The sequence below is a fragment of the Rhopalosiphum padi genome, chromosome 1 (genome assembly GCF_020882245.1).
Source record: "Rhopalosiphum padi isolate XX-2018 chromosome 1, ASM2088224v1, whole genome shotgun sequence".
In the NCBI taxonomy this organism is placed as follows: Eukaryota; Metazoa; Arthropoda; class Insecta; order Hemiptera; family Aphididae; genus Rhopalosiphum; species Rhopalosiphum padi.
Genome location: NC_083597.1, coordinates 15,337,850 through 15,364,201, shown reverse-complemented (window position 1 = coordinate 15,364,201; position 26,352 = coordinate 15,337,850). Strand labels below are relative to the sequence as shown.

Below are 26,352 nucleotides of genomic sequence, written 5' to 3'. Positions count from 1 at the left end.
AGACTCATAAAAAAATCGTAATAATAATATGTTAATATCAATGTTTAACTTATAATTTAAAATGGCTATTTTTTAATATTTATATTTAGATTTTAGACAAAAATGAAAATATTATAAATATATTTTTTATACACAAATATCGAAAAATCAAATAAATATCTCAAGTAGTATTTTGTAACAAAAAAAAAAAAAAAAAACACCTAATTATATTGTAAATGATAACAACTATGAGTAGGTATTAGATATCGCAATATACCAAATCATATTATAAATAATAATTATAGTAATGTGTTATTCACAAGTAAATAATAAAATAAATCTCGTAGGTTGCTAACCACAGATTGTGAAACGTTGATCTCTACTATTTTGAAATGCATTTCTATCAAAATTATATTATATGCATTAGCATAATATGTATTTACTATAAGTAACGTTGCAATATTCTAACGCTTCGCCTACATAACACTCATAACAGTTATAAGTATGAACAGTTTGATGTCTTATAAAGTCTATACAATAACCATAATTAGGTTTTTTAACTTTTAAACACAATTAATTATTATAAAATAATATTTGCAATTTGAATTGTGCAATAAATTGTGCTCATGTTTTTTTACCATAAATATTATTGTATTAAGCAACGTAATTATTTACTTAAAATTGGAAAATTATTTAAATAGCAATAAATTACTTTTGTTTTTAACATACATTTTTTTCTATTTAGCTTCTATAAAATAATTGGTTACATACTATTTCCGTTGATGTATATCCGGTGATAGATAAAACCGTGCTGTTTTTCTAAAGACTTGAAAAATAGTTAATTTAGACTTATACTATCATATTAGACAAAATACGATACCAAATAATTATTATTTGTAAAAAAAACCCTTTTGAAACGATATTAGTCTGTAATCAAATTGAATGTTAATTTCTTTATAATACTATTGAATTTTAAAACAAATGCATATAATTTCTTTGACCAAATACATGACAAGTCTAAAAATCATCATAAGTAAATATTTTTATTTTTATTAGTTTATAAAATAAAAATATAATATCATTTTATTCCACATGTGTGATTAATATTATTAATATTTGCTAATTTATTATTAAATTTCGATACAAAATACATAATATATCATGTGTATCAAACTGCATGTATCGACAAATAACTTAAATATCTAATAATCATTGTTGTCGACAACAAAATAATAATAATAATAAATAAAAATTGTATTTTCAAATAAGACCAATGCTCATTGCACTATAAAATAAAAATATCTTTAAGTAATTTTGTGCAGTTGGCTCTAGGTGCAAGTTTAAATTAATTGGTTCAAATAATAGAGAAACAGCTATAACTATTACAGATTTAAAAGTATAAGTATTATCCCATTTATATTTTTCAACACTGTATTATACTTACCATAATTACTATTCATTATAATAAATATAGTCGTTATACGATGACTTAAATAAATTATTGTAGTTAATATCTCTTATATTATAATAATAATTGCACAAACAATTTTATAACCTAAAATATTAAAATAATTATAACTCTCTTTAAGACTTTAATTACTGTAAAATATTTCAACTTTATCGGGTCACAAAATTATATGGTACCTACCTACCATTACTATAATAAGTAATATGTAACTGTTAAAAATAATTCCACAATAATTTCATAAATATTAAATCACTCTTACATTTGAATACCTAAATAAGTGAGTTAATATTCCTGAAACACAATTATTATCATAATCAATACTCAAGAAACAGAATTAATATTTTATTTAATATTATTGTAATTTTTTATATAATTATAATAATATGCATAATACAGTTCATATTTTCATAACTTGTAATTAAGCTATGTACATTGAGTGGTTTTTGAATTTATTTTCATTCAAAATAATATTTTGATTATTATTATATAAAAATTATTCGTTGTAAACCGTGCAAATGTTAATTATGTTTTTAACAAAACCATAAACAAAAATCAAAAAAACACTAGTATAGTTTTATTTACTAAACATATTGTAAATGATTAGCAGTTTTGATGTCTTTAAAAAAGTAAATATTTTGTGAAATTAATAATTATGATTCAGTAAAAACAACTTTTAAATAGGATCCATCAGCAATTGATGTATTAAGGTATAATTAAAACATATTTGTTTAGTTTCTTTTAATATTTTAGCAAATTAAGCGTAGGAAAAACAAACGATTAAATTATTTTTCAATTTATAGTATAACTCAAAAGAGAATAAGCAAATAAATAATTTATAACTATTAAATAGCTGGGTATATCTAATTAATAAGAGTATATAAAAAAATAATACAAACATGAAAAAAATGTAATAATGGTTAATTTAGTCGCCATAAACAAAAATAGTGTGATTGTATTAAAGTGATTTCATTTAAAACAACTAAGCTAAAACAAAACTAGCGTTACAATATTGTGCTCAGTGACCTACTTGTTAATGTGTAGATTATAAATGTTTATTGTATATGACGTTTTATTATAAAATTATGCCTAACTACATATTATTACAAATTTGACCACTTATAGGCGGCTGTACAATGAGTCATGACACAGCAATTTTAACAATACAACTACTTACTTAATTAGCTTTGAATGCTGTGGTCATTATTATAATATATAATAACATAAAAAAATAATGAAGTGGAATTTTAAATTTCTTTATCCAACAATTAACATAATTTAAATTTGAAATTCTGTAATTCACCACATATGAATGTAATAAACATATGGGAAAAATCATTGATATCGTTGTATTTAATTATTTGATGTGTAAATGTTAAAGAAAAACCCTATATTCTTTAAAACAATTAGTTCAAAGGTATTAATTTTATTAATATAAATAGGTATATTCAGTATACAATATATTAAATTGAATATCAATAAATAAAAATTTAAGTTTTACAGATGTTTTATAATATGAAAATGAATGTATTATACTTAATTTTATATTTAAAAGTTAAAACTAAATGTCCAGTACAGCGTTTACATTTTTTTTTTTGTAAATGTTAATATTAATGTGCTAATAATTGATATTCGACTAATTCTTCCAATTATTATAATTAGTGACAATAGCTTTTTAATTTCTTTCCAATTGGGTTTTTTAATATACCTTTTATTTATATTATAATAAAAGACTTTCAAATAATATCCCATGCAACATTACTACGAATTGATTTATGACTAGCTTAAACTGAAAAATGATTATATTTAAATAATGTAAATTTAATGATTTGCCAGAGGGGATTATATTTCTATAGAAAGCCACTGGCACACATGTCATTAGGCATGTAGGTATCCGTTGTATAATAAAGTATTTTTATATTTACATACTATACCGATATTATAAATTGTCAGTGATCACATATTCAAATTTGTATCAATGTACACTATCGATGCTGTTAGATACGGTCACTATGTTGATTATTAATACAAATAACAAGTATAACCATTTAAAAATGAAATTGTTACTCAAATGATAATGCGAATTGGTGGTTAAAACAGTGGAAAACATCCAAAAACAAATATATAAAAATCGCTTAAATGGACGACGCGCGATGCCTTGAACTACCCGATTGAGCGTTATACACAAGCATTGAAGCATCCATTGAGCCATGTATAAATAAAGATCAGCACAAAGTGTTACTTTTTACTTAAACACTTCGACAGTTCACATTTTGTCTTTGTATAATGTATATTAATTATGCAAATCATGTATTTTGATTATAGGTATTAGGTACTAAGGTTGTATACGGCAGCTTGCTAATAATAATTAGACTTCATCTTACAAAGAATGTTCATCATATGAAACGGGGTCATATAATTTTTACTTTCTCAACGAAATCGCAATAATGCACTTAGAAATGAATTATTACAATTTTTGGCAATCTTGTAATTAATTTAATAGGGACTAGTTGTGTTTATGAAAAAACGAATTATATATTTGTTATTTTCATACGCAAAAAAAAATAATTATATATGTATCATTATATCTACACCGAATCTTAAAATCGATTATAATTTAAAAGGATTGTTTTTATATTTATATTTTATAAGGACATAGCATAAGGCTATAAGATATTTTAAGTAAATATAGGTATATAGAAGACATTAACATTCATTTTTGAAACATCAATATTTGATTTGATTTTATAACGTTTTAATAAATAATATTCAAAATCAAAATCAAATTCTTTGTTTTTTGAATTACTGTATCTACTTTTAATAAATCTATATGAATTTATTTTTAATGTGAACTAAAACTTTTGAGATAGGACAAACTATAATAAATGATAATGTAGTTACACAATATATTAAAAATTTAATACAAAATCAATTAAGACAAGTAACTTTTAGAATGTTTGTGGTATTATTGGTACAATTTCAAAATAATTCTGAAGTAGCACAAGGGAAAAAATAATTTAAACTTTAATTGGTAAATATTTACAATAATTTCAGTTAATCAAGCTCATATCATGGTTATACTATAAAGTTTGATACCTATATTTATATAAAATATATCTTTAAGCACATTTTATTAATAAAAAAAAAAATCACGAATCCTTCATAAAGGTAGTCTTATTTTTGTGTAGATGAATGGTACCTATGCAAGTATAATTTTTATACGAATAAAAAAATGTCAGGAATATGATATCCATTTTCACCAACTTACAATAAAATAATTCTGAATAAATTGCGAAGAGATATAACGAGATAGAAATATATAATACATTATAATGGTGTATAAAAAATAATATTCAGCGAATACATAGTTTTTAAAATATAAGTAATATTGTAACTACAGTGACTATTATGACTTATAAAATAATATGTTTTAGCTATTTTATTAATTTATTGAAAGCAGAGTCGTATTCAGAATTGTCATTTTCAAGAATGATTTTATGAACCTAAATATATTCATACACTCATACACTATACATAAAGTAGAACCACAATACATTCTAAATAATGGTTGTAGAGACATTTGAGGAATCTGTGAATAATGTACATAGATGACTAATCATGCACGTCTTACCTCGACTTTTAATCCTCGGGAAATACGCGACATGTTTCATCAGACTGGAAATGATGCGACTCACAAATATAATATCATATTAATCATAAAATAGTGAATACTATATCATATATAAATATAATAATACGTACAAAATTTGTTCCACTAGAATTAATCGCACCGCACACCACTATTAATAATACGTGTTTGCGGAAGACGACATGAAAACGGTCTGATCGAGAATCGAAGGGAGAAACGCGCTGACGATCGCGTTTTACACATTTTCGAATGGCAAAGCGAAATTGGCTTAAATAATAATTTGTGAAAAATCAGACCAATGCAAAATAATTCACTGTTATCACTCGAGATTATTGTAAACTATTAGATTATTAGATTATTATAGACGTATAAGTTTGTCAACGCAACCATAATAACAACCTTGTTTAAATTTAGTAACTCCAGTTCAAATTTTCCTGACCTTTGAAATTTAAAAGTACATTTTAAGTTAAAAAAATGCAAGCAACATTATTTAGAATACGTATTCAAATATGTACTTTTATTTAAAAAAGTATTTAAAATGGTACTCAAATAAAAAAAAGCATTTGAATACTTGGCAAGATTGAATCATATCACTAATATTATTCACAGGTTTCTTGAAAATATAAACAGTTATTAATAATCTCCTACGGCTGTCATATCAATGTTAATTTTAATTTATTGTGTTCTTGCGGAAATATAATAGGGTGGCATACAAAGATAAATGTGGAAAATTAAAGTTAAATCGCGATTTAACAATTGCGTAACGCGATGTATGATAATTTTTAAAATATATTTTAATTATTATGTGTAATTGAGGTTTATCATAGCTCAATTTAATATGTTTATTGTTTACGTATTAAAATATGAATTAAATAGGCTTGTAAGAATCGTGTTAAACTTCACTCAAATAGTTGGTAACATTATGGACTGGCCGTCAGTTTTTTTGTAGGCATATCACATTGAATATAATTTTATAAATGTACAATTTAGTATAAAAAGTGGATATTTGTGCTTTAATAATAATCTCCTGTGAGTAGGTATATAATAAAAAATTATAAATGTCAGAACCTCACAGGTCACAGATAGAGTACGTAGAAATACATAACAACAACAATCGCAAATATAGTTTATATATAATATTATATCGTTAAAAAAGACAAAATAAAACTAATTATTTTATTATACTATATTAGGTAATATGAATTTCAATTTAATATTAACTGATAATATGGTTTTATTTTTTAAAATTCCTTGAGGATTATTCAGTAAGTACTTATTAAAAGGTTCGTTATAAATAGTAATTAAAATTTTAAAATGCATTTAATACTTATAATATAGTTTAGATTAAAAAAATTCAAGATACAGCTTAAACTATATTATATACTTTTAATAATAAATCCATGATGTAGATTAATTATATGATATAATATAATATGATATGTACAGTGTACACTATGTATAGAATGACGGAACTTTATTTCGTGGTAATACACTTTTAAGGGGCGTTTTATTAAAATACTTTTTTTCATTAATTTTATTTTAGTTGTATAATATGTTATTTTTCTACTTGATACCATGTACTCAATTTTTAATGCATTATGGTAGTATATACATGACGTTTATAACTGAAAGTTAATGTCGAATTTAATATAATATCTTGGTAATTTTGGTAATGTAAACACATTACGAAGGAAGAAACGAAGACAATTGAAGAAAATAATGTATACAATACGAGTACCTATAGTATTATTTAATTATATATATATACATATAATATATATTAATACATTTTGTTTTGTAACTTACTATACAACTGTCTTGTTAAGTATTGTTTGATAGAAAATAATTATATTACCATTATTATATTAATAACTCATACATTTTTTATTAAACTCTACGTGATTTTTTTTTTCGTTTTTATAACACAGTACAGCAGATAACATACTCTTTATTTTCAATCGATTCGTGTACGTAGGCAAAATGTTGACTGTGAACTCCCGAAGCCCGAAAAGCTTAAAAGTGACATTTTATTCATACCAATTGTCGAAAAATAAATGAAACACGTATATATTTACGTTTTGAAATAAAGGTATTGTAAAAGGTTTAAAAAATAATAAAAACTCAGTCGATCAAGTGTATGATATTGCAGCCGTCATTCTAACACGTCATGTGACGTGCGTTCTTCGCATGAAATCGTGAAAACAAAATTATTTGTTCAATCAAGTGTTTAAACACACACATTCAATAGAGTCAAAATACCACTAAAGCTAACCGTTCAATAATATATTGTCAAACGAAAATGGTAATGAGTATAATACACACCTAATATTATATAATTCAACGTCATTATTTCGAAAAAAATACATTTGACTAATTATTATTGGACCATATAAATATTTACCTACAATAAAAATCCTGCAAATAATCCGTCGAATGCCCACTCGTCAAATAAACATCAACGCACGTCAATCTTAAATTATGCGATTATAAATAATATTGTGTTAACTATCCATATTGGAATATTTGTAAACTCAGTACATAACGTTTTCGTTCTGATTTACGAGCATAATATATTTCTAATCAGTAACGTATTTGCAAACTTACTATTCTTTTTTTTTTTTTTTGGGGGGGGGGCTCAATAACCCTCACAACATTAATACATCGTTGTGTCTAATAGTAATTGTCTAAAACCTCGAACATTCACGTACCAACAGTAGTAACGGTTAATTTTGAATTTAAATTATATTATTAAAGGCGTTTTTGAATAACTGTACGTACTTGTCATGCAAACCTCTTTATACGGTAAACATATATTATATTTTGACAATGACATGTGAACATGTTGTATGACTATATTATTATACTCACGTTAAAACGTCTGTTGGCCGCTTGTTGCATGGCATTGTGGTAGTACACCGACGAAAGTTGCTGTTGCTGCGGCATGATAGCCGATGACTGTTGCTGCGGCTGCTGCGACACGATCACGGTCGGCTGCTGCTGCGACATGATAACGGTCGGCTGTTGCTGGGGCACAAACACCGGTGATAACAGCTGTTGTTGCTGCTGTTGCTGTTGCGGAGACATAAACACCGGCGATGGTATCGTCTGACGTTGCGTTTGCACCAAAGCGACGGGTGCGACCGGTTGCATCATCTGCGGAACTGTCAGTCGGCTGACAGCAGGCGTCGCCACTGGAGCCATCGCCGATTGCCGTTGACCGCCGACGAATGGCGAAGGTTGGGGTGGCTCCACTGCGACTTTGGCTATGGACTCGGGAAGGGCGGCGAACGCCGGCACGGGCAGTGGTTTCAACAACTGTTGTTGTTGTTGTTGTTGTTGTTGTTGTTGCTGCTGGTGTTGTAGTTGTTGTTGTTGTTGTTGTTGTTGTTGTTGTAGTTGTTGTTGCTGCTGTTGTTGAGCAGCCAGTCTGACATTGCGTACCATGTTGTTGGCCGCGGCCATCAGCGGCCGGAAAGGTGGTACCGTGACCACGCCAACACCAGGCCTGCCGTTCATCTTGGCGTAAGCCGATCTGTCCTGATTGTCTACAGCGTTCGTCTACGGAAAAAAAAAGGTTGATAGTTGTTGTATTACAATTTGATAATATAATATATTCTTATAATATTATAATGAAGTGAAAAAGTAATTATCACGTACACGCATGGGGCCAGGTTTTAAAATAGAGAAACCTTTTTTTTTAATGACCTAGGAAAATGTTTTAATTATACAAATATACACGCAAAGGTGCTACAGCCATTTTTAACGGCATTTTTTTTTCACTATGTTAATCACCGACAGTGTCGTCACCTGTTACCAAACGGGATTTTGTGGAAATTTAAATTTAAATTTAAAAAACAAAAATTATTCTGGACGTGCTTAGAATAAACAATCACTGCTTGCAAATTTCATTTTTATTTTTTCGTGTCGAATATCTGAGGCCATTATAGAATTGTAAACTCAGAGGTAATTTGACAGTGATATGACGTTTATAATTCAATTTGGTAGAAAATTGTCAATATTCAGTCATGCATTGTGCATTTGTGCATGTTTATTTTTATGCTCACAGTATAAAATGAAAATCATAATAATATGTTTAATATTAATGTATATCATAATTATTCAGACATATCTAAATTATAAAACTAAAATAATAATAGATTCTACTTCTACTGAATAAAATAATATATACCAATATACCATTATATTAATATATTAATAGCATATAACATGGTTTTAATATTATGCAGTTTGAGTTTATGCAATTATTGAATTATGTGATTAATCCGTGTTCTATAATATACGAAATCAATTTATTAAATTGTTGTAATTTTCATTAATTTAAAATTATTTTTAGTTGTATAATATTACTTAATTTTTTTTTATTATTATTATTATTACACTTTACTATATTATAAAATACGTGTTGTTATGAAGCACGCAATATCAAATTTTCTAAAAGACAGATGAATCTGAAGAAAGTTTAAACTTGGAAATGGTGAAATTATAATTTAACGTAAAATCATTTCTGATCTCAGTTGAGTTTGCAAAATATTCGATCGTACATTTTTTTACTTATCTCTGGTATTGACATAATGTAATATGTGCTGTATGAGTCACAGTGGTAGCATTAGGTCCGCGTTTCACAACAATCTGAACGGCCAACACAATAAAATAAAAAGTGAAGACACACATATACAAAATGAAGATGATATTTTTATATAAGCAGTGGTTTACATGGAATGAAATCATCAATATTGGCAATACATTTGGGAATTCCTTATTTTTTTCTAGCGCAACAAATAATCGCAAACGGATTTGGAATACGACACAAGAGATTCGATTAGAATTGATATGAAATTCTCAGAAAATGTGACTATGGTCCATGGACTGCAATTTCGGTTATCCGTTTTACAAGTTATATTTATATTACAAAATTATTCTTCAACTAGTACTATAACTGAACGTGTATGATCGTTGCGACTTTAAATGTGCCTACCACTGTTCCTTTTGAAATTTCCCTTCCTATGTACTTTTACATAAATACTGTGGAATTGTGTAAATAAATTGTTTCAAACAGCTTTATTCATATACATATTATACAACTAATAAAATATTGACTTTAAGTATAAAATATTAAATTTAGAAACATATTCATTAAGTTCTATAGATAATAATATTAGATGTTTCAAGAATTGAGTGTACTGTTTTATTTATTTTAAATGCATTAATATTATCAAAAGGGATCCATTTACACGTTTATAGTCTACTGACTACATACATAATTTGTAAAAAATTTGAATTTATTTAAAATACATTTTTCACATAACTTGATATCATTGAAAAACAACAGTTTTTAAAATAAAAATTATAATTTTACAAATGTTATCGTTATTATTTTTTGAAGTATATACTTTTTTAAATGCCTATAAGCATTTTGAATTTGATATTTTGAAATAGAATATTTTTTGGATTACTTTATTAATATATACAAATCTAATTTTGAACAAGTAATTAATTGTACTCGTATATAAGTATTTAAAGTTTTTATGAGTGGTATAGTGACATATGGGTAGCTCATATTATAGAATATTGAGATTCAATACTTTACTCATTTAAATTTAATTTTTTATTAATTAATTAAAAAATTATTCATATTGTTATTAAAAAAAAAATAAATATAAAAATAATATCAATATAAATAATTTTTTTAAATGTTATTTTGGTATGACATCACATTTTGTAAAAATAATATTTTCAAAATTTAAAACTTTGAAATAATTATTGTTAAACGCTTAAATAGATAACCTTGTGTTGACCACTGATTACTTATTATTAAATATTTCACCATAATAATATAACGTAGGTACTGAAAAATAGAAAGAAATTGTATTTCATGATTCATGTAAAGATTATTTTTCTTTCAAATTAAGTAAGCTGATTCGATTAGTCATAATTAAAGATGTTATTATATTATACTATTATATCATAATATCGTAATGGTATTCCCGTCAAAGTGGCACAATATAATATATTATTTTTGTCGAATACACTCATTTTTAAGAGTATTACAAGAATATGTACAGTGAAAACCAGTATACTCGTAACACTTAACACGTTAATCAATAAGATTCTTATAATGTACTAAGTAGCTACATCACAAATAAAATAAAATCATTTAAATAAAAATAACTTAATTCATTTTTCGTTTAAAAACTCACTGTATAAATGTATGTTATTATAAATTGTATGATATTATGCAGTTTTTATAATTATACAAAAGACTATCTTTAATGTGAAATCTATCAAGCAACTTTATTTAATAATTATTGTCAATTAGGAAATAATAGAAAAGACTGTTCTTACTCATAAGCAGCAATCACCTATACTCAAAGTAAAATAACTACCCTCCTTGTTATAGTAATTCACTTATGAAAATTAAAAATGCTCATAAAATAAAAATGTAGATAAGGATTTATGTTTAAAAAATATGATACATTTATCAAAAATTATCAAAAATGAGCAAAAACATTATCATCTTAAAAACATAGGTACTTGGTTTTCCGTTTCACTAAGTATTATTTTATCAATGGTTGCGGCAACCTTTTAAAACTTTTGTGTCGCATTTGAAAATTAAAAAAAGTTTTACGGGCCGTGTCAGACGAAAATATAAAATATTTATTTAATTGTAATTTTGGAGCGGGCCGTATGGAATAGTCGTACTGGCTTAATACTACCGGGTAACACCGATTGCCTGCCACTGATTTAGATTTATCTTTAGATAATATACATTTTTAGAAGTTCTTCAAACTTTGTTATATGAAAGATTTTTTTCTTTTATTTAATCTTCAAAAATATAATAGGCCTTACCGAACAGTTTCTTGTGGGGTCCCATGAAATCTTATATCTAACTCATATATTTATGAATTTGGTTCTATCTATAACTATCTTTTATTAGTAGCTACGTAATATTACATACATTAATTTAACAACAGTTTATATAAATACCTAGTTTAGCATTATATTTATTTAAATTAATTTAACATATATATCACTAATATCTATTAGGTAAAATGAATTATTCGTGATTTATCATTGCATATGATTGAAATAAATTAAAATTTTAATAGGAAAACTAGATGCTAAGTTTTTGCTTCACTTCCCTTACTTTATAATTTAAATTTGTGAAATATATATTATTAAAAATTTTAAAACATTTTTTTGAATAATTAATCAACAATAATGAAATACAGTTCTAATCATTTGCAAATCATATTATCATTCTATGCATTAAATTAAATTCAGGTGACAGAAGTTTCTCACGGATATTAGTTGACTACAATATTTAACATACAAGTTATGTAAATCAAGATTTCCATTCAATTTTTATACTTTCATCACAAATATTTTAATTTAATTATCATACGTAAATTCTAGGTATTAGGTACGTATTAACAAAATTACTTGATAATCATAACGAAATCAAAGAAGCAGTAAAAAATGTTTAAAAATACGCTTTTAAATAAAAAGGTAGGTAAATGTGTACCACTCCGCTGTATATTAAGACATGTCTATAGGGTCATTATTATAAACCTGTTAAATTTAAATTCAATAATATATCATTGTATACGAAAAACAATTCTAAGCAGAAATGGTGTACCAGCCTATATCACCGAGTGATATATTTTTTTTTTTTTTGATATACCAATTAAAGAAATTTTTTTATTTTTAGTATTATAGTAAGTTAATATAATGTTTTATGAAAATATTGCATTTATTATATTATTAGTATTTAATTATTATAATAATATATATTTATACTATATCAAATTATATTACAAAACATTTAATATCTATAATTATCGTAAACCAGTAAAAAAAAAAAAGATTTATCTGTAAATAGATATTATATTAAAAAAAATCAAAAATATTATTGTGTTTAATAAAATTCATAAAATATATACATTAAAGTTTAATTTCCCGCAAATATATTTTTAAATCATAATAAAATAATTAACATATCACTATATATCGTTTAAATAAGTAACTTCGTGTCTTTGTTCAAATTTGAATTTAAAATGTTTATAAAAAATAATTTTCTTTATATGTTTTTTTAGATTTTATAGTTCTAATTTAAACTACTAATAAGTTGTTAGAAGTCTTGCATTATACTTTAAAGACAAAAAAATTATGAATTTATAAATACAAAATTGCATTTTTTGGAAATTGAATTTACATAATAATTCCAGTATTCCTTAATTTGTTTTTCCCGATTATAAAAATAAGTTCTCGGATTTTTAAATTTAACATCTTCAAAGTATAAACTAGGTCTAATTTTATATTCAAAACCACCCTGATTTCTGAAAATCGAAGTATTTTATTGACAACTTATCATGTATTCATAAAAAAAAATATATCGGACATATCAGGATAAAATCAATACATTATTCGCTCGATTCAGAATCTAAAACTGATTGAATACTGAAGGTCAAAAAGTTAAAAAATGATTTTAATAAAATAAGTGATAGGTATCTTATTAAAAATTAAAATATTTGTTATAATTAAAACGTGATAATTCCAAGCTCTAAAGTCATTTTTCTGTGTAGTAGATTATATGAGTATTATTTTACCTCGCCCTTCAAAGTATGCCAATGAAATATAATTTTTACTAAAAAATTACCCTTAACGTAAATCTTAAAGATTAAAGCAATTTAGTGTTCCTAAAAGTAATATCAGACAAAAAAAAAATAATAATAATAATATCAAAATACAGTATTACATTTTCAAATGTTGAAATGTACAGCCAAATTTTAAGAAAGTATTGATTAAGTTTAAGTCTTATATTTTCACAATAAATTGTTGTGTATATATATGACATGTTTTCTAAAATGAGTAAAATATGTTTAAAAAAAACAGAATTTTACAATTAGGTGATATCAACATTCAATGTAACCAGTTTTTTTTTTTTTTATAGAATAAAATATAATATCACAATGAAAAATATAATACCGCTAAATCAAAGTGAAAATATATTGTAAAACGTGTCAAATAATTTATTATGTTAAATATCGATTGGAGACGGTGTTTCCGTGTTTCCGCGTACAGCGACAGTATAGCCAGTGATGGTAAAATATAGAACATGCACTAGTCGTATTTTTTTTTTTTTCATAGCCCGTGCCAACTGAATAATTTAAAGCATCCCGGAACTTCATAGCACACCGTGACTGGAATATCGGACGAGACTTTATTATATAAAGTATTAGGGAACAATAATAAAAAGTGCTAAAGAATTTGGCAAATGATCGCGAGGCGTAAACAACACGGGTATTGTTATCGTACGCGTAAATCTGTGTCTACATTTTCCTACCACAACCGTTGTTAGATAGGTAAAAATATAATATCCGACTTATTATAATGTACACCTGGCAATACGATAATATTTCATACCTATGACAATATAATATCGTGCGTATTGTGTTGTATGCTATGTATCAATATAGACTTACTGCGTGATTGTTCTTTTGCGGTACGGCTTGCAGTGGTTCGAACGATCCCGGCACTGGGAACCCGTTGACTGAACGACGTTTACTGTTTTGTTCCAGAGTCGACAGCGATTCCTTGAAACCGAGTTCGTCGGCCAATTGTATTCCTGTAAAACACACCATTTGAGTGATTGGACGATATGTGTCGAAAATCCAACGCGGGCGATTGGTGGCGTTTCGATATTTTATATTATTATAATACTTAAAAACCGTGTTCTGCGCGTTGAGATATACGGAAGCTTATAAAAAAATTGATTGGTAATGATTATAGTAAAAACATATTTCAAAGAATAATCCATATTTATAGTAGTGAGTAGTACCTATGCGTTTAAATGACGTTATTAGCTGTCTATAATATTTCCTATACCAGCTTGATCCCGTATAATATCATAATATATAACGCAATTAAATATACCAGTTTACGAGGATTTTGTATCATATATTATTATTTTATGCTGAACCCAGTACAAACTAAAATATGTCTAGTCGACGACCGAAAATTTTAATACCTACAACTAAATTTAGGGACAATCGAATTGGCTTTCAGTTTCTGTGAAATTCATAACTAACCGTTGCCGTTGGATTGGTTCTCAAAACACTACAGTAATTTAATTTAACAATGGCCAATGTGTTATCATTTTATCATTGAAGTATTGTGCGCAGTGTTACAGAAATAAAAAATATTGGTCTACATTGTGTAGAGTTAAATATGATACTACAAAATAACTGTAAAAAGTTCTAAGGTATTAAGCCGAAACCAAAAATAAATTCGAAATAAAATATTGTTTTAAGTAAAATATTTTTAGAATTATGACTGATATTATTTCATAGTTACAATGTATAAACACATTATCTAATAATGCATAGTATAATATAAAAAGAATAATCAAATTACTTTTAGATTATAAGCAAAGCGATGAATGTATTGATTTTATCACGATGTGAAGCTTAAAATGTATTTAAAGGCAAAAGAAATTTTAAATTTTTAGTTTTTTTTTTTTTTTTATAAATTTCGATTAAAAATTATTCACTGGGTAGAAATGTTCAAAATTAAATACAAAGCTTCTCATACCTTTTTAATTTCTCAATTAAATAATATTGAAAATCTATGGTCACAATCTTATTTTACAAGCGTTTAAAGTTAGAATTTTGACAAAATTAATAAAAATTGTAAACATTTGTAAATTATTTTATAGTTAGAAATTCATATTTTTCTTTTTTCTTTTTATTCCTAAGTTTTAAAAGCTTAATACATGGTTATTTATTAGTTTCTTAACCTCAAAAAATCCAAATTAATTTTTCATTCCATTTCAATTCTAAATGTTTATGACATTCGATATTCACTCCTAAACTAATTATTTCATTAGCAATAATTTTTAAGCTAAAGTACTTTTTTTACTTTTGATCCACCAAAGTACTAACTGGAATTTCTCTCCTATCAAAAAAGATTTTGCTATAAATTGTTTTAAAAAAAAACAAACAAATAAACAAACACACAAACGCATCATACCATTGTAAAATCAATACATTCATTGCTCTGCTCAAAATCTAAAATACCTGATTTTAAATAAATATTATTAAATTTACGATGCAGATATTAAACTTAATAATTATGAACATTCCCGTATAAGCTATATTTGAGTTGAAATGTTGTCCATCAACTTATTTGGCATACCACTATACCAGTATTTGAATTTCAGAACTATACAATTATTTTAAATTTAAAATGCACCTTGAATATTTTTCATTCAAATTAATGACACAGTTATAATGGTTATTTATTTGCTTATAAAACGCAATTATATTTATTAAAATAATTTAAATATTAAACAAAAAATAACTGGATTTTCAATCATTGTGGAAATTTATTGAAGCTAAAATATATACTTTAAAAGTTTTCTATCCAATTTTAAATATCTTTAAAACTAACATAAATAATATAATATAATATAGTAGTTTATAATTCTAAGCTGCAATCACTTTTATAGCTTTGTATTGGTTATTCTAAGACGTGGTATTTTTTTTGTCATTATAATTTCGAGCAGTAAAAATATCGCAACCTTCAACTTTGGGGTGGTTTATGATAGACAAATGGATCTATTTGATATTTTAGGGGTCAAAAAAAAAAATTAAATATACAATAACAGTAATTAACATAAACAGTTATGTTATTTTTTGTTTATTAAAAATAAAAATAGCCAAAGTCTTTTGAAATATTTATATTAGAATTTTTTTGAATAATCTATGGATATTTAAAATTTTTAACTTTTTTGCCCATTTATGTTAATAGTATTTTTTATTTAAGTCATCAAGTTTGAAAATGTAATTGAAGTATCTCAAGTTCATCTTGGTAGAATTAAAAAAACCCCTTACTCATAATGACTGGGTTTTTATAAATTATTACACTCTCTAATGATGTTTTATCTAAAATTATTTTTATTCGTCAATATTCATAACTATAATTTTTAATAGATGAATAAATTATGAGAACTTAAAAAAGATTGATTAATTTAATAAATCGTACTATAGAAATTATTCAAATTAAACAAATTTTAATTAATTAATCAGTATTTTTGATATATTTGCCCCTCAATGAATTTGATATTGTTTGCGATAACACATACATTATTTATTCGACGTCGGTGTATTTTTGGTAATAGAATAAGTTTATAAATTATTATAATACTTCTTCCCCTTATAAATGTAAATCTTATAAGTGTAAGTAAAAAAATGTTTGTTTTTTTTAAAAAATTAGTTCGAATACATTAATTATATGGAGGCGATATACGCTTACCAAGTCCAACGTATCCCTTAAGACCTCCAAGATTTCTCACACGAAATAGCCCAGATTTTTTTAGAGCACAATTGATTGACAGCCCAAAATCTGTTTCAAAAACGCATGTTGATTGTACACATCTCCATGTCATTCCTGCAAACAAACGATCATAAAATACATTATTAGTTCTGGGATTCAATAGTGTTTACAGCTATTACAATAGTAACAAGATGGTATTCATTATGCTAATTCTAAAAGTGTTTAAAATTGACATTTCAAACATGATTAAACATTTACGTATCCAATCAATTTTAATTACACCGATAATGTAAATATGAAAGGATATATATTATTATATAGTTATTATTATGTTTTATACGAGTGAAAGCTGCCATACTATAAGCCCATGACCACTATGAATCGACAATTTATTATTTGATTTTCATACTGTGATCAATATATGTATATTATTATTATTATTATTATTATATAGTTATATAGTTTCGTAGAATTGTAATTAATGTGTTTTTACAATACTGTCAAAATACCACGGCATGTACAATGGATACACAACTATTATTATGACCTATACAAATTGTATTTGTGCATCTAACTTTCCACACTAAACTTGTAATTATAATATACACGTATAAAAATACAACATTTTAAAATAAGTAAGTACCAATAATATTACCTGTCATATAATTATTGCTATAATGTTTAGAAACTATCAAATAATGTTTAATCGTATAGACATAGACTCCTATTATAACTACAATAGAAGATATTATAATAATACATGAACTGTTTACTTTGATAAAATAATATAAATAGATGTTCCAATATTATTAATTAAATTTGTGCAAATAATGTAACTAATTTGAAATTTATAACATGATGCATTAGGTATTTGGATTAAACTATAAATGATTGATAAATAATTCAGTATGTTTTAATTCATAGTTGTGAATCTGTGATAGAATCGAATTCTTTTCATATTTCAATACAAGTTAAAATTTAAAACATCTATCATTATTTATTATTATTAAGAAAAAATAAACTAACGAAGAAAATAATGCTACAAAACATCATAACATTAATAACGAGTAACAAAGCATCCAAATCTATACGTATCATTTTAAAAAAGCTGATGTAAGACTTGCTTTTGTACATTATACTCGTATAATACGAATCAACTGTTTAAATTTAACATCCACATATTAGGTAGCATCTACAAATATTAAAATCATTAAGGTACCTCACTAATGTCATATACAATTTAAAAAGTAAAGTATTAACTGATAAGTAGCCATATCTATAATATACAGTACGAACTCAATTCAGATATACATTTCATGCATATACCGAAACATAGCCAAATTAAATACGTTATGAAGAAGCTTTGCAGTTTGAAACCGAATAAACAACAACAATACATAATATAATAATCTTTTTAATCACAGTTGATATACGCAGAAGTATAGTTTTAAAAAATACTACATTAATCTAAAAGACACCAAACGATATACAATGTTATGGAAAACACTCTGGCCAAATTGCATTGTTTTCAACCGTATGAAAAAAAGTTACACCAAATAGGCTCTGAATTAGCCTCGCCGATAACTCACGTGTGGCATGTTCATGCCTAATGGCAAAGATTAAACCATTATACTCCACATGACATTTACAAACTACAGCTAATCACGTTGTTCACTGTCCTAATTTCACAGAGGTCAAAAAGAAATTCCACATTCCAGAAAATCTGTGCACATAAAACAATAACTTATTACCACTTAATGTAAGTCGATTTCCAATAATGCACTTGTATAGTTGAATCTTAAATAATAATAATAATATAATGCAGTTACAAATAGTTATATTAGGAGTGTTATTATTTTATAATAACTGTAATTTATTGTATTTACAAGTTATACATTTTTTTTTAATTTAATATAACCAATTGAGAAAAATAAATCGTTTATAATTGTTTAACACGCGTAGAAATATATGATATAACTAACCTATTTGAGGTTAATGTCATTAATAATAATGCGTACAATTAACGTACCTACTTGCCTAGTCATTATTACGATGATACGCCGAAGTAGTTGATAATTATTATTAACAGTATACTCGCACATAATACAGAAACAGATCGAAACGTGGACATTTAAAAGATAATATACAATATATAGTTCATATCTGATGCAAGTTGAAACTATTACATTATAATATATGAGTATACTGAGGAGTGTTATTCTTTTGACGATTATCATAGTCGGTTTACTCGTATAATGTGTCTCTGACATAAAACATATTCAAAGTTATATTGCTATTCACTTGTATATTGTTTGATATCAAAATATGACTTATGCACAAAACTTCTTCAATTATAACGTTATTTTTCAAAATTCATATGATATCATCGAGCGAATAGTACATCAGTCAAATAACCCCACTGGTTTAATTCACGTTAATTCAATGTATGATATTTTAGCGCTTTACACTTGGAAATGCGTAACTGTTTTTAAAAAGCCATTTACACATTTATTTAAGAACCATTAAACATGCTTGTCCGAATCTTTACACGACCTGACCCCAAGTACACGTGAACCGTAAATGTGGAGTTTGACTTGTTCACACGCCTCAGGACAGGACACGTTTGTCGGTTGACTCGCGCACACATCACACACACACACACACACATAATATCACATTATCTTTCTGTAGTTGAAAAAGTACAACGTGTAAAAGGGTCATTCAATCTGAGCGATTGTATCTATATACTCACACTATTTTGGTTCAGATGTATATTGAAACCGCGGTTAACGTCTTTATTGATGGCGTGTGGAAATCGTTCACAAAGAAACGTAAAATTATATGAATACATAAATCATATATTATAATATATTAGTGCACCATTCCGTAATAAGTCTATTAGTCATTACTATGGTTATGGTTATTAATCTCTGGGAATCGGTAATGTTTGAATGTAGTTTAGTCAAAATAGTATTACATTTATTAATAATACCCTACGTAAAGGTAATATGTATGTATGTTCAAATTTTACTTCACATGACTCACAGACTATTTTATATGTGTATGCGTGTACGAAAATATTCATCCCTGAATGACGGTATTTAGAAATTTTTTTTTGCAAAGTATATAATTTTTTAAGCGTTTACGACACGTGGTATTTTCGTTATCGGCATGCTATATGTGTTATTTATTAATTTATTATATTGTTACGGTAAAGCCTCCAGTCACATTCTAATGGGTACATTTTAGCGGTAAATAAAACGCATAAAACCGTGGATCATTAAATAATAATAATACACAATTTATTAATGTATGAAGATTTTATTAATAGCTAAGCGACTGTTTGGAAAAAATTAGTGCTAATAAACATGATGTAGGTTTATTAGTTAGAAAGTACAACAATTTTATTATAACTCAGCTTCGCCGACAATTATGTTAAATTACCTTGAATTAGTATTTCAATATTTTATATAATAATATGCATGCACATTAAATATTTTTAAGATTATTAAGCGATATGGGAATATGAAATTAAATAAAATTTCAAGCCATATTGGTGTACAAGTGCTAAATGCTAATCGAAGGTAATAGTGTTGGTCCATATTATGTTACATAGATACCAAATATGATGAAACGTTCCAAACTGTTTAGTTATATTTTAATACAAAGAATAGAGTCGGGACAATCGACCGATTTATAACAAAGTATAAGTGCATTAAAATACTTATAATACAAATAGGTCGAATGATCATTGCATAACTTAAACCGTATATTATATTAGTTCATTATTGTGATTTAAGTTTCGGATGTTTAATATAAAGTTACCACAATTACATATTACATTTATACGTACATAACGTCATTACATTTTACAGTGCAATAAAATGGAATCGCTTCTCGAGAAGACAATGCTTGTGCAAATGTAATATTTAAATAACGCATTTAATAAAACGTTTAGAAACTTACTTTACTTGTTCGAGTTAAAACGAACCGAAGGACTATTCCGGTAATTGGCACATTGAATACGTGGGCCAAGAAATTACAAAAACAAGATCGAATAATTATTCAAAGATAAACACAAACCATAGTAATGTAAACATGTTCGAACACTTAAACATTTCAATAGATATTTTTGAATTTAAATCCATATGTTTAACTAAAATACAATTTAAAGCACTTCTGCACTATAAGCTAATAAACTAATACTACAATTTGAATTTTTCAAATAGCTACGGTTACGCTAGTTCTTACTGTAAAAATTGTACTAGATGTGTTAAAACTACAGCTCTATTATCTGATGAAAAGTCATAATGGTACTCATGTCAAATTCATCATAGATAGGTAAATGATTTTTAAAAACTTAAAAGATTTTGTAACCACTCACAATTGACGACATTTACAATATTATAAGCAACAAAATTTTTTCCAATACTTCAAATTTAAGTAATATTATCTAAGTAACTTATTCTTAAGCTATCAAATCGAATACCAAACACTCAAACAATAAAAATTATAAACATAAAAGTGAAAACTTAACAAATTAACTGTTTAATTAACTTCTTTTTTTAAATCACATATCTAAATAAGTAAATCTATCTACCGCACTTTTAATAACTATACTATCTTTATAAATATTATTTTAAAACAAAAATTAACTTCAATATTATCTGAACGATAAAAAAAATTACACCATGTCAATTATAGAAACCCTTTTGAAATAATAATAAAAAAAAAGATAAATTAAAATACTCGTAAAATCGAAGTGTGTTTCCTATTAGTGAATATTTCCTTCACTTATGTTTAATCACTTATTTATATTCTTTTTTTTATGCTCAAAATCACTATAGTTATGCACTGTTTTGTGTATATTGCAAATATTTGTAATATTCATCATCGTAATAAGTTATAATATATTGCACATACACGCACGGCGGCTTTAAGTTTAAACTATATGATAGTGTCGACTAAATTTATTCGAAATAATGAAAAATGCATATTCATATTTTTCAAATGATGCACAATAATATTATTCACATATAATATCTATACACTATATTGTACAAAAACGTTAAATAATTGGCATACTGTGATTCGTGTAAACAATATTAAACACAAATATTGCATGCCCATTGCAATTTCAACAATTAAGTGGAAAAATAAAAATATACACTGTTTAAGTAGTCTCATAAAAGATAATAATATACTCATGATAATTTCCACAAAATAGTTTTTCTTTTATTCTGATGAGAATCCTAACCGCATGACATGGCATATAATTTCGCTCGTATTAGTGGACGTCTCTCACATGTATACGTATTATCCAACTATGGTCACCACAATTGGTTTGTCGAAAGTCTTGTACCACACTTTAAAACTACATTTATAAAACGTACCTCCGCTTGCGTGTGTATGTGTGTGTGTGTACGAGAGTGAGTTAAACACACGTGTGTTACATAGAGAAAGTGTGTACAAATGTTTGTATAGTGGTTAAAAATGCGGGTTTCAGTGAATTTTTTTTTCGACCCCTTTTATCCGACAACATTAAGTGTGAGGAAGACAAATTGAAGTCTGAAATTTGGTTTACTAGGATTAGTTAGTGGGTTGGGCGTGTTCGTGTACTGTATACTAGGGATCACGGTTCGTGCCTCGTAGGTTATAAGTACGATGAACGTGAGTCATAAAGGAAAGTAAGTGAGATAGGGTGAAGAATAAAAATATAAAAGCAACATGGTATTAGTTATAAGTATATAGCCATATTGATATTGATGTAAACTGTATTTAATAATATATATATATATTACATAATATAATATTTTTAACACAATATACGCATAGGTATACACACTATACACATTGATATATTCGCCTATATAGGTATACCGTGTAGGACGTGACACAAAGACGGCATTACCGGCTTGATGGGTTCATATTATATACGTTATATTATTTTATATTTTTACTTTCCATGATATTGTATTCCGGCTCAAAGTCGACGGTCACGGGAAACTCGTAAACTTCAAACCGATTTAATATAACTGGTTTACGTAAATTATGTTGAATATTCAAACGTGGGTGATAAACCAAGTCATTATTATATTATAATCATGCTGCAGTGACGCGATATTTGGAAAAGATCATATTTTACACTTACAAATCGTTTTTAGAATGTTTCACCGACAAATCAACAATATATATCCTATTCAACTTTCCTTATTTGAATCTCACATTAAGCTCCATACGATTTAGGTAATGTAGATTTACTTTCTATTGCGAAGGCCATAATATAAAATTAAACATTATAAATTAATTTAAAAATTGAATATTAAAAACAAACATTATTTGTGTTTATAAGTTATATGGACACTACAGTTTATTCGTCTTATGTAATTATTAAAAAAAACATTTAATACAATAATAATTAAAAACAAAATTGTGTACACTTTTAGTGAATGTATCATTATGAGGTAAAGCTTATAATTATTAAATCATGTGTATAGGTAATTAGTAATTAACCCAATAATTTAATTAGCTGACTAGAATCGAAGGTTTAAAAACTGCTTTCACAAATTACGAATACTATTCAAAACAAGATATTAAAAAAAAAACAACTGTCTCCGTCAGGAAAATTGAATATTTATACAATCGGCACTCTACAGAGATAAAAAAATATCAGTTTTTATTATCAAATTAAAAACGTGACTGGATCAGTAATAGAAAGCTCTGAAAAAATACCACAGTTTCAAAATATATATGTAACTATAATATATTATAATTTTTCATTCTACAAATACGTCGAAACATATCCCTTTAAATGCGATTGGCCTTAAAATTTCTATTTTGTAAATGTACCACAAAAGAACATTCCATAAATACTCAGTTTTATTTGTGTAATATTACAAGTATATTTATTTATAAAAGGCTAATAACATAATCAATCTTTATCAAATTAATTATTATTAAATTTTAATAGGAAATAAGAAAATCATATATTTTTTCAGAACATAATAATAAGTTATTATAATTTAACAAAATAACATGATTATATATTTTTCCGACGTACAATTTATTGTGATAAATTATAATATATTTTTTACTGTGATTTTTAAAATATAAATAAAACTATTAATTAATTTATATGTATTTTACGAAGAACATTTAAAAAAAGTTTTTGATAAGTTTACATAGATAATAATATCAACTGTTTTAGTTGTACTCTCTCATGGCAAACCAGTTTAAATCAATTGTTTGCAATGTCTATGTGTAAGCCGCATTCCGGTTATAACGGTATATTATATGTTCAATAACCCGAGTTCCAAATTCCGATATTTAATAACACAGTAACTAACAATCGATATATTCATAATATTATTTTTAAATAAAATTAAAGTTATCATATTTTATTTAAACAATATATTTAAGAATTATGATTTAAAAATATATTTATTAGAAATGTTTTTTATGCACTATAATCTATTTCAAATATAATACGAATAATACAAAAATATGATAGATATCATAAACACGATTAAATAATTAGTTGAAAGTATACTTTCTAGTAATTTAATCGATCTATTTTCTATGTATCGTATTGTATTTGAATATGAATATGGTTTTAAAATTACTGAAAAAAAAAAAATGTTAATATAATGATAATGTTATTTCATTTTTTGAAACACTAGATATGAAGGTACATTATTTTCATACAGCTATTACAGTTAGTCATGAACACTTAGTTATTACAAAGCTATGACTAGGTTAGTATTTTGTAAGATGCATCTCAAGAAACTGTTAACCAAGTTATTGGAGTAGGACGGTGTACAGCGAATTATTTACAGACGTCAGTACTGCTTAGCATTCAAATAATATACTAGCATAGTAACACAATTATACGTATAATATATTCCATAATTTACAAATAGATGTAATATATTAGATTTAGCAGATAATATCTATATTATATATTATTATGATATGTCCAGACGTCCAGTATATTATTAATTTTATTAATTTATTACAGATAAAAAAAATCATAACACTCATAACAGTCATAACTAAAGTTATTGAAATACAAATCAACGTAAGACAATAGATACGATTTTCATAAATTATTATTTTTTATTTAATATTTAAAGTATAATATACTTAGCGTATCCAAATGGTATGTTTCAAATTCAAAACAAAAAAATTAATTTAATACATTTTAATTATAAGCAATTAAATAATATCATGTAAATACATAAAAAAAATGTGCAAAATTCAAAGCAATAATACTACTGTTATTTATTGACAGTTTTAACTTTAGAAAAATATTTTATATAGCAAAGGAAAATGTTATAATATTATGTATAGGCTATAATCAGAAATGCAATCAAAGAAATGGTGTAGAATTATGTTATTTGTGAATAGTGATGAGATTTTCAATGTACAGTTTTTTTCCCCAAAAATGTATTAAAAACGACATGTATTCAATATATATTTTTCAGAATCGTGGTAAAAACTGATAACCAGTATACAAAATGTATACCTCTTGGCTCTTACAGATATTTTATATTATCTGCTGTCTAAAACCGTTTAACATAGTTGATTTAAGAATACATCATTATTTGTACCTATATAAGATATGAACACTTTACAGTTTATTCTTTTTACGTAACTAATCAAAACACATTTAATACGACAAGGATTAAAAACAGAATTGTATGTGCTTTTAGTGAATGTATCATTATGAGGCAAAACTACATCTCTAAAGTAATTAAAACTAACGCAATTATTTAATCATCATTGTTGTAATCATTATTGTAATTATTTATTTAATTAAGAAAATATCGTGCATTTAATATAATACAGCTAAACTATATATATATTAACAACAACTAAAATGTGTATAAACACTTTGTGTTGTAGT

General features: G+C 25.6%; 1 protein-coding gene across 1 annotated transcript in view; it reads right to left on the bottom strand.

Annotated features, from left to right (window-relative positions):
* Positions 1-26,352, bottom strand: part of LOC132922065 (alpha-protein kinase 1) — a 50,536-nt gene that overhangs the window by 7,382 nt on the left and 16,802 nt on the right. The window contains exons 2-4 of the mRNA XM_060985384.1: positions 17,427-17,561; positions 14,597-14,739; positions 7,962-8,651 (exon numbers count right to left, since the gene is read on the bottom strand). Of these exons, the coding sequence (XP_060841367.1) occupies positions 7,962-8,651; positions 14,597-14,739; positions 17,427-17,561 (968 nt within the window). The remainder of the gene's footprint in view (positions 1-7,961; positions 8,652-14,596; positions 14,740-17,426; positions 17,562-26,352) is intronic.